The 9,924-nt window shown below is 43.0% G+C and overlaps 1 protein-coding gene across 1 annotated transcript; it reads right to left on the bottom strand.

Annotated features, from left to right (window-relative positions):
- Positions 1 to 248: 248 nt before the first annotated feature.
- Dcstamp (dendrocyte expressed seven transmembrane protein) lies at positions 249 to 7,615 on the bottom strand. Its single transcript, XM_069991828.1, has 3 exons — positions 6,587 to 7,615; positions 1,456 to 1,752; positions 249 to 518 (listed from the first exon to the last, which is right to left on the bottom strand). The coding sequence occupies exons 1-3, from the start codon at positions 7,613 to 7,615 to the stop codon at positions 444 to 446; spliced, it is 1,401 nt and encodes a 466-aa protein (XP_069847929.1). The 3' UTR covers positions 249 to 443.
- Between the last annotated feature and the right edge of the window lie 2,309 nt (positions 7,616 to 9,924).

Genomic DNA, 9,924 nt, shown 5'->3' with positions numbered 1-9,924 from the left:
CCAATGGGAAGAAAAGCAATTGTAGGACTGAGAATAGCTAAGAAATATATTTAAAAGGGCAGAGAAAGGACAGGGGAGTTTAAAGATGTGTTGCCAGCTTTCTCATATATTTTGTCCTTGACATTTTCTGATGAGACTGCAGTAGATTTTTTTAATTGTTATCTATTTATACTTCAAATAGTAATCTAGGCTGAAATTCATCACTAAGAGGTCTGGGTACAGTCTTCTTACACTGTGTCACAGTCCAGATCATGTACTTTGTGGGGAGACAACTACAAAACCATTTATCCAGTAGCTCTTTGGTTGTTTGATGGGCAGTAGTTTGACAGCATAACCAGGGAGGTAAAGTGGTTCTGAAAACTCAAACCCTTCTTCAGGCCTTGTGACTTTGCCTATTAGCAACCTGAATAGAAGTGCTGATGCAGGGGACTACTCAGTTTCTCTCATAGATTATCTTCAGCGGCATTGATCCTGTGTTTCCTTCTAAGTATTGTCAGGACTGGAAACCAGAAATGAACCTGAAAAGTAGAGAATGAACAAATTAGTTCAAATGAATCTTACATAAACATTTCACTGTGGAGTTGCTAGTATTAGGGAAAACTGCAAAGACTTTGAAAAGAACAAAAATGCATATCCTTGAGGTTCTTCTCCAACTCTTGTTGGCTATGAAATATTTTCCAGTTCTGTAAGTTGTCAAAAGCTGATAGGAATGATGCAAATGATTTTTGTTCCTGATATGCAAATAAATTTCACCCTGTACAGTGTGACTGATTCTCCCATCCATGTTTGAGGAAGGATCCAGCTTGCTATTTATTAAATAGATTTATTTTGATAACCCTTATGACCTGTATTTGTGTGTGCTTTGAATTATTCATTGAATAGGTTGCAAATTCTTACTTATCTTTCATTAAATGAAATGCAAAATAAAATATTTCATGTGGACATTTTATAAATGTATGTAAGAAATCATATATATATATATATATAGGTAGACATAAATAAATATATTTGTATACACACAAATGAACATATATATGTATATATGTATGTACACATATACCACTGGAGAATGAGTAAATCCCTTGAAATTTGTTATGTTGTAGATATTTTCTTCCATATGTTTTCTTTAGACTTGACATGAAAAAGTTACTGGGCATTGTCCTTTAATAGTAAAATGAGAGCACCTTCTCAATAACTCTCAGCAGTTTAAAAGAATATACTTACTTGAAACCAACACTTTGAAGAATAGTTTGTAGAATCCTATGGCCCAGTATCCAAACCACAGTACTAAGAACCCTAGCCATCAACATTTGTAATTTCCTCCCAATGTCCTATGGACCGCTGAGCTATAAGTCCTGATGTAAAGTTGAAGAGTCCTCTGAAGCCCTCTTTCCCTTTGCCTTTCAAACCCAATGTTAGCTTAATCAGAGGTGATAGCCCTCATCTTGACCTTACCTTTTTAAAATAGAGAGTCAGTTTCCTTTTGATCTTCTGCTTTGATCTTCTCTTCAGTAACTTAGCATGTAAGTATTGGATGCGTTCCCTCTCCACACTGGGGTAGAAAGAGGCCGAAACCAAGACTTTAAGTTGCATCAGGATGGAGGACAACAGTCCCAGCAGTACCAATGTCACAAGAATGATGCTCAGAGGAAGCCAAGTCTTAGACAGAAGGAGCCTTGGTTTAGGGATGCAGCTTGGTTCAAACACAGATATATTGAAAGAAGAACCATGGAGGGGGTCTTGAGTTCCTTGCTTCAAAAATGAGAGAGTAAAATGAATATCTATGTCATTTTCCATGCAGTTTCTGTCTTTCTCAATAGTTCTTTTACACAACCTGGCATTTATCTTCAGATATGCAGGAAAACTTGACTAAAGAAATTTTTTGCTTCTTTTTTCGGGGGGGAGGGGGGAGGAGGTGATTCATGATTGTGGCAAAGGTAAAAGAGTGAGTCTCCTCCCATGCCAATGTTCTCCACAACGGGTTTGTGGAGACATAGGATCCATGGACAGAAGTGTATCAGATATGTTTGTTGAGGATGTGAGGGCGATCCAGCTGCGACATCTGTCACCCCATTGATCGCCAGGGTTGGTTCGGCTGATCTGGCTGGCTAGGCGGGTGTCCCCTTCCTCCCACACCGCTCCATGAGTGTCCCTCCCCAAGCTGTGTGCTCGGTCGAAGAGGACGACCGTCCAGAGTAGAGGAGGACCCGTCTTCGGTCAAGGGTATACGAGCAGCTGCGCTCCCCTGCTAGAACCTCCAAACAAGCTCTCAAGATTGTTTGTTGAAAACTCTGAGAAGGCAGAGAAATCTGATTAGCCTAACAATTGTGGCTGCAGAACCCATTTTCATGGAATATTTGTTTCTATATTTAGGGTGCAGGGAGCTAATGACAAGAGTCAGCCCAACCAGGACAGAGACTTAGCTGGTCATCTAGCCCCTTAAGATACATATCTCTCAAGTCAGGGCAAACTTCCCCTCAGCAGACCACAAGGTCACAAAAGTGTTGAGGCACTAAGCCATGTTTTAAACCAACCACCTAGAGCTTTGGAAGATACTCTTCTTATCTATTGTACCATATGGCTCTTTAGATTTGATATGCTAACCCTCATATCCACTTTGCCAAGACTAAAATCCTGTGTGAAGTGGTTTTTACAATCGAGCATGGGAAGGGGGGAGGACCAAGCTACGTGGGAGGCAGAGCAGGAGGATTGGAGTTAAGGCTGGCCAAGGCCAAAGTATGAGACCCTCACTGAAAAGACAAACTAAGAGCAAAAGATTTGAGTGTATGTTTCAAGAAGTCATCCAGTTACCTAACAAACACAGACCGAGTTCAGTTTCTAGGACTGAAGAAATAAGAAAAGAACATTTTTCCATTTCTCTTGGATGTTCAGAAGGGTACAACCCTTTCCATTTGAAGACAAGAGAAAAAAAAACCTAATTACCCTCCACAGAGGGCAGAAGATGACATTGAGCCACCCAGTCCTGCCACCCATAAGAGTAGTGTTTGCTGATTCAGCTCTTTCTTTCCCCTGACCTGGGAAAGTCATTTAATCTCTCAGTGGATTTGTTTTCTAATTTGGTAAATCAGGAATTAATGGACCAGATCCTGCCCATGAATAAACTACTCCCAGTGTAAATTAAACACCTTGGGGATGGAGCATTAACCTTACAGACTGGAGTACTTAGTAAGTTATTATCACCCTAGTGCCACAGGGCCCAGGGGCTAGGCAGAAGTAAAGGAAAACAAACAAACAAACAACAAAACTGCATCCAGCACCCAGACCCACTACCAAGCATCAAATCACATCTGTGCCAGAGCGGTGAGAAACAGTTGTGTTATGTCTTTTCTTCTCTTATTAAAAAAGACAATCCATCTACAATTAAATGAAGATTTCAGTCCCCAGAGCAAAAGCATGCACTCTTTTTTAATACTATTGAAGAAACAAACACATCGATTGAGTCAGTGATGAGCAATTCTGCAATAAGAAAGCGGCGGGTGTTCAGTCTGGGAAGAAGTTTATTTGGTCTCGAAATCTAACTGGGGAATTTGCAGTTGGGAGTCAGAGCTTCAGAAAGATTGAGTCAACATTTTCAGAATGGGACTGGGTGATGGTAATATGGAAGACAAATTCACTCTCTCATAATGCCAAGCAATATACCACATTGTACCCCCAGTGATTTAAAATACATTCACTTCTGTTAAGTAAACGATTTACTGAGACAATATTGAGTAACAGAGGGAGGGTAGGATATGGTGTCAGATAGTCCCTGGAAAGGTAATGCAGTTAAGTACTGGACACCTTGGGAGGCTCTCAGTAAGTAGAAACTAGGGCTATTTTTACTTAACTGTGCCCACCAATATAGCCAGCTCCACTTGGATCGTTTCCCATCGTTTTTATTTAAAACATTGATCTAAAACTGTATGCAAGCAGGAGAGAAATATTGGCCAAACCTTGAGCCAATGTTTCTCTACCTGCTTGACTTCTCCTTTGCAAATCTGTGGCAACAGAGAAAGCCAGAAGCCTCCCAAGGGCACCCTGGGCTGAGGCAGAGCATTGCCAGTCACGCGGAAGGACGCTGGCTGCTGGTGGCAGTCACCCAGGCACCACAATAGAATTTAGGAGGCAATCCCACAAGTCTCAGACTCAAATCTAATGACTCCCCACCACCCTGTGGCCATTATGTGCACACAGGATGGCCTTGCCCGCAGATAAGCTCCCCACAATGGGGTTATTGCAGTCTGGACATCATTACATCCCCAGTACCCTGCAGTGCCCAGAGAGAGTGTGCCGGAAGTTGTCACAGGAAAGCTTTCAGCTTTCAGAAGAAAGCAGAACTGGCTTTTCTCCCCCCAGTGGGTATTCAGAAAAGAAAAAAAAAAGCATACATGAATAATAAGTATTGGATTCAAGACAAATAAATGACAGAGAAGCGATTTGAAGAGGACCAGGGAGAGTTGGCATGGAGACAAGAAAAGAGAAGATAGGAGGAGAATAAGGGGAAGGGTCCCCTGCCACCCCTAAGATCAAGCATGCCTGGGATTCTTGTCCAGCTTCATTTGAAACACTGCTTCCATTATCCACCCTGCTCCAAATAACTAGAGCAACAGGATGCCTGTAATTGACTGAATTCTTCTGGGACAGCAGAGAGCTCAAAGTAATCAACGCTGAGAAGCAGCCCAGGATGAGGGAGGCAGGAGCTGGGGGACTGGATCTGCTGAGCCAGAAGCTAGTGGGAGGAAAAACATGAAGGGAGCAGGAGAATTTGAGGGCCTGAGAGAGAAAGAGAAATGGAGGCTGGTTTTCAAAGGAGTGTTTATTGACAACATGGCTACTGTTTTCTCTCTGTGATTTTGGCAGCAGCCGGATAAAGATCAGGGCAAATTATACACCCAGGTATAGCTGTTCCTGTTTTCACCAGCCCAGACAGTGTACTTAGCCCTGATTTTTTGTCACACATGAACACATATACATTTTGTGTGGTTCAACTTCATCATTATTGGAGTTTCAAAAAACAAGAAAGGCAACTAGGTGACAGGCTCACCCCTGTAATTCTAGCTACTCAGGAGACTGAGATCTGAGGATCACGGTTCAAAGCCAGCTCTAGCAGGAAAGTCTATGAGACTCTTTTTTCCAATTAACCACCAAAAAGGCAGAAGTAGAGGTGTTGCTCAAGTGGTAGAGCACTAGCTATGAGTATAAGTTCAAGAACAGTACCTCAACCCTGAGTTTAAGACCCAGAACTGGCACACACATAAAATAAAAAGAAAAGAAGAAAAAAGAAAGACAAGTGTCTGACAGTATCCAGAGCCTCTGAAATGTCAACATAATCACAAATTTCCACAGGAAAAAATGGAAAAGGAAAGCTAAAAGATGAGATGAGTAAAATCCTCAAGTCAACTCTGCTGGTACATGGCAGAAGCATCAAGCAAGCTAGATTCCTTAAGACACAGGGAGTACCACTCAGAGAAAGACACTGTCTGACTACTGAAGGTTTTCCATAGATGCATCTGATGATTTGTCTTTGTTCTTTGGGTCATGTATTAGAACACAGGTTCTCGGGGCTGGGAAAGTAGCTCAGTGGTAGAGCGTTTGCCTTGCATGCATGAGGCCCTGGGTTTGATTCCTTAGCACCACATAAGCAGAAAAAGCCAGAAGTGGTGCTGTGGCTCAAGTGGTAGAGTGCTAGCCTTGAGCTGAAGAGCTGAGGGACAGCGCCCAGGCCCACGACCAAAAAAAAAAAAAGAACAGAGGTTCTTAATCTTCATTGCACAGTAATGTTACTTCTAATACTCATCAACCATAATAAGGATAGAAAGAGTGTTCTCATCCAGCCAAGGTACTCCAAGACCACAAAAGTCTGAGAGTAAGAGGAAATCAAGCCCCAAATCCCAGACTCATGCCAGATTCTACTTGAGAATAAAGTTGATGTTTAACAAGACATCCAGTCCTACATTTCAGTGCTGACTACAGTCCCCTAAAAATATAAGATCCTAATCTGTTGCACTTGAGTTAGTTTATTTGGGAAAGGGGTTTCAATAGCTAGAATTAAATAAAAGATCGAGAGAGGGGCTGGGAGAGAAATAATTCTACTGAGCTTTAATGTGACCACATGCATGGTTGAAGGACACAGAAAAAGATTTTTCCACATGTAGTGGTTATATGGAGATAAAAGTAGAGATAGGAGTGGTGCAGCCACAAGGCAGACCTCACCAGAAGCCAGAAGAGGCCAAGGAAATTCTCTCCTAGCATTGAAAAAAGAACAGGCCCTTGCCAATAACACTTTGATTTCCACCCAATGATACTGCTATTTCAGACTTAGACCCAGAACCATAACAGAATAAATTATTCCTTTAAGTTACCCAACTTGTGATCATTGGTTACATCGGTAATTGGAAACCAACACAGAATTATACTCTAACATCAGGATTTCAAGTCAATTCACATCTGTTGGGCTTCAGGCAATATGCCAAGTACCAGAGACCCAAAGGTGAATAAGACACTGCCTCAAGAGGCTCCAGATCTTTTAGAAGAACCACCAGCAAATAACCTCAATATAACATGAGAATTGCCTGAGAGCCCCTACCTCTCCTTGTAGTTTCAAGTGAATCTGAAGCCCCGGCAAACCTTGGAACTGTTTGCTCACTGAGAAAATGAGCTGATACAGCAGATAATCCACGGCCGCAAACAGCACCCAGATGTAGAGATGGGCAAGGACTGGGAGAAGAAACAAACCCAGGTTTCTCCTTTCTTTAGGAGACAGCCGTAAAGACGGAGTAACAACGTATTTCTTCCTCTCCTTCTGGTTGAGTGGGAGGACTCTGGGCCTCTGCTGATCTCTCTCTTTTTCATCAAACTTAACAAATTGTCTGGTGATATAGATGTTTTCATACTTCCGACCACGAGGTCCCAGATAGCGCTTCATGAAAAGGCCGGTGCTGAGTATAATTAGCAGAAGCCCAGCAAAGGTAAGTAGCTTCTGACCCAGGGAGGACCACATCTCTGTCATGGTTATCATGTGATACAAGGCACTCAGGACTTCCCCTTTAGTACTGTTTAGCTGTGCCTCCAGAGCCTGAATTGGACTGTAAAGAGAGACCACCAGGGTCTGGTTCCAAGAAACAAGGTCATCAAAGAGATTAAGTGGCGTGGCAAGTCCGTACACCCACTGAATGGCTTCGATGTATTTTTTCAGAAGTGGAAAATGAATAGTAAAGTTCTTTGCCCTTAGGTTGCATGTCATACATTCCAAGAGACCTTTAAAGTTGTGAAAAATATTTTCAACATGTCCAAAGATCACTATCCCTGTGCCAGCTGCCATCAAAGCATTCCTGCCTTCACGGAGGCCACAAGAGAGAAAAAGGAGAAGAATGAAACAGCGCGCATGCTTGGAGGAGCTCAGCAGAGCACACAAGATCACCCAGGAGGTGGAGAATGCTATAGCGGATGGCAGAAGCCAGTAGAAGGCCACAGAGAGGAGGCTCACTGAAATGAACGCCAGGAAGCAGCAGACCACCAGATGCTGGGTAAGGCCCATCCATCCTGGGCTTCTTGGAAGCACATAAATTCCCCAAAGTTTTAGGAAGACATCAGTGGCTGAGGTCCAGGTGCCCATGTTCCCTTTTTCCCTAGAAATGAAAAGAAACCAAGGTTAGGATTTGCTTAAGGCCCAGGTGGTAAACTGCAAAACGTGGTCATAAATCTTTACCTATATCCCTCTGTCTTTCCCTCTTCCAGGAGGATTTCACAGATTTTTCTTCCAACCAAGAGAGGAGAGAAATAGAATCTATCATGAGTTAGGAGGTGCTTTTCCATTCCTTGAAGCTGAGTTGGCTGTGCACTGCTTGGGCCAATAGAATATGGCAGCCATGAGCATATGCCAGGCCTGAGGCTGTGGCTCACTCCTGCATGCTCTCCACTGCCATGTTAACAGCAGTGTAACAAATTACTACCAACTCAGAGGTTCAAATAAATCCTTATTTATTCTCACAATCCTGGAGTTCAAAAGTCTAAAATGGCCTCACGGGGCTGGGCTGTGTTCCTTCTGGGGACCATCCATTTGTTTCTTCTTTTGAGGGGGGGTCTGGTCATGGGGCCTGAACTCTGGGCCTGGGCACTGTCCCTCAAGCTCTTCAGCTCAAGGCTAGCGCTCTACCACTAGAGCCACAGTACCACTTCCAGCTTTTTCTGCTTATGTGGTGCTGAGGAATCAAATCCAGGGCCTCATGCATGCAAAGCAAGCACTTTACCACTGAGCCACTTTCCCAGCCCTCCATTTGTTTCTTGCTCCCAGCTTTAAGATGAGGTCCACATTTTCTGGACCACAGACTCTCCTTCCTCTCTCTGAAAGCCAGCAAGTTTGCATCATTCCTTCTCTATGACCTCTTCTTCTCTCCCTACCTCTTCACAATGCCACTGATGATTTGTTTCCCCCCTCAAGGGTCTTGGTGATTACTTTTGGGCCCACCCAGATAATCCAGGACAATCTTTTGATCTCCAAAGCCTTGATTTAATCACATCTGCAAAGTCATTCTTACCATGTAAGACAACAGATTCATAGGTTCTGAGAATTAGGGGCTGCACAGCTTTGGGGAATATTAGTCAGTCTCTCATATCAGGTGGGATTTCTGGTTCATGAACAACACATAACCAGTCAGTTCCACCAATTGAGCCAATGATCACCCAATTCCCAGGCTTGTGAGACAGGCTATCCTAGACCAGCCAGTCCCCAGATAGCCCGGATCACAGCCCATGAGGTCTAACAAATGTACCTGTCCTTTAGGCTGTAATTGTTTGTTCACAAAGGCAACAATACTGTATCATGAGCACTAATAGTTGAAATAAACCTTAGGCTGATGGATAGGCTAAAATTTCAATAAACTGCATTATGTAAGAGTGTTCTTTAATAGTCATCTGTTTTCTTGTGCTCTAATTTTACAGACCAGAAAGCACACCAAGGGCATCCAAACTTAAATGTGGAATTGGATTGAGGCCATTGTATCTCTGCTCAGCCACTGTGACTTCTCCCTCCTCTGCCCTGCCTTGTCAGTGCAGTTCTATCGAGAAAAATCTCACAGGGAAAGTAAGAATATTTTCATCCCTGAGGTGATCATCCTTTCCCTTTTCCCCAGATCTGGAATAATTACAATGAAGGTGCTGTAAGGGTGCTGCTGCCCTGTTAGCCACACAGATTTCAGTCTGTGATGTACTCGGAGAGATGAGTTCATCTAGAATATTATAAATCTGAGGGTTTTTTTTCCCTCTCTTGATTGACATGGAAATGCCTAATGAGCATTATGCCATATGTACAGGATTTTAATGAGGACATTGATCAATTTTAAACAGTCTTAAATAAATCTCTTCTCACATCATACATAATGGAGCTGGATGTATGAAACGGCTTAGTACTGTTTGAAGCAGTGAATTTTATCATCCTGTGAGAGATGTATCTGAGTGTTGGCTAAAGAGCATGAACTGCACAACCTGAGGTGAAAAGAAGTCATTCTCTTCCTGTGTTCAGGGCAAGTGAGGTTAATGAAAGGTAGAAGAAATAAGACGGGGGGAATAAGCAAGTGAGGAACAAACATGTAAGTCTCTCCAGCCCAAGTAGAAAGGTTTATAGATATCTGGGCACATGATCCGAATGGAAATACTCACAGCAGAAAGATGTGGAGAGAATTTCCTATGCTGAAAAAGGGTCATTGACATGTGGGACTGTCCTTAAATGAAACTAAGATCCCTTCACCAGGTGCCTGTAGGGCATGCCTATAATCCTAGCTACTCAGGAGGCTGAGGTCTGAGGATCCCAGTTCGAAGCTAGGCAGGAAAGTCTGTGAGACTCTTATCTTCAATTAATCAGCAAAGCAAGAAGTGGAGCTGCGGTAAAACGCTAGCCTTGAGCAAAGGGACAATGCCTTGAGCTCA

The sequence above is a fragment of the Dipodomys merriami genome, unplaced genomic scaffold (assembly GCF_024711535.1).
Source record: "Dipodomys merriami isolate MVZ:Mamm:240054 unplaced genomic scaffold, mDipMer1.0.p SCAF_4, whole genome shotgun sequence".
Classification (NCBI taxonomy): Eukaryota; Metazoa; Chordata; class Mammalia; order Rodentia; family Heteromyidae; genus Dipodomys; species Dipodomys merriami.
This window is presented reverse-complemented; position numbering and strand designations above follow the sequence as displayed.

Excerpts from the sequence above, each read along its gene's own strand:
- Dcstamp (XM_069991828.1), bottom strand. The coding sequence starts at position 7,615 with ATGGGCACCTGGACCTCAGCCACTGATGTCTTCCTAAAACTTTGGGGA. Across the intron at positions 1,753-6,586 it reads ACTTGAAACTACAAGGAGAG|CAAGGAACTCAAGACCCCCT; the intron begins GTAGGGGCTCTC and ends TCATTTTTGAAG. Across the intron at positions 519-1,455 it reads TGACTCTCTATTTTAAAAAG|GTTCATTTCTGGTTTCCAGT; the intron begins GTAAGGTCAAGA and ends TCTACTTTTCAG.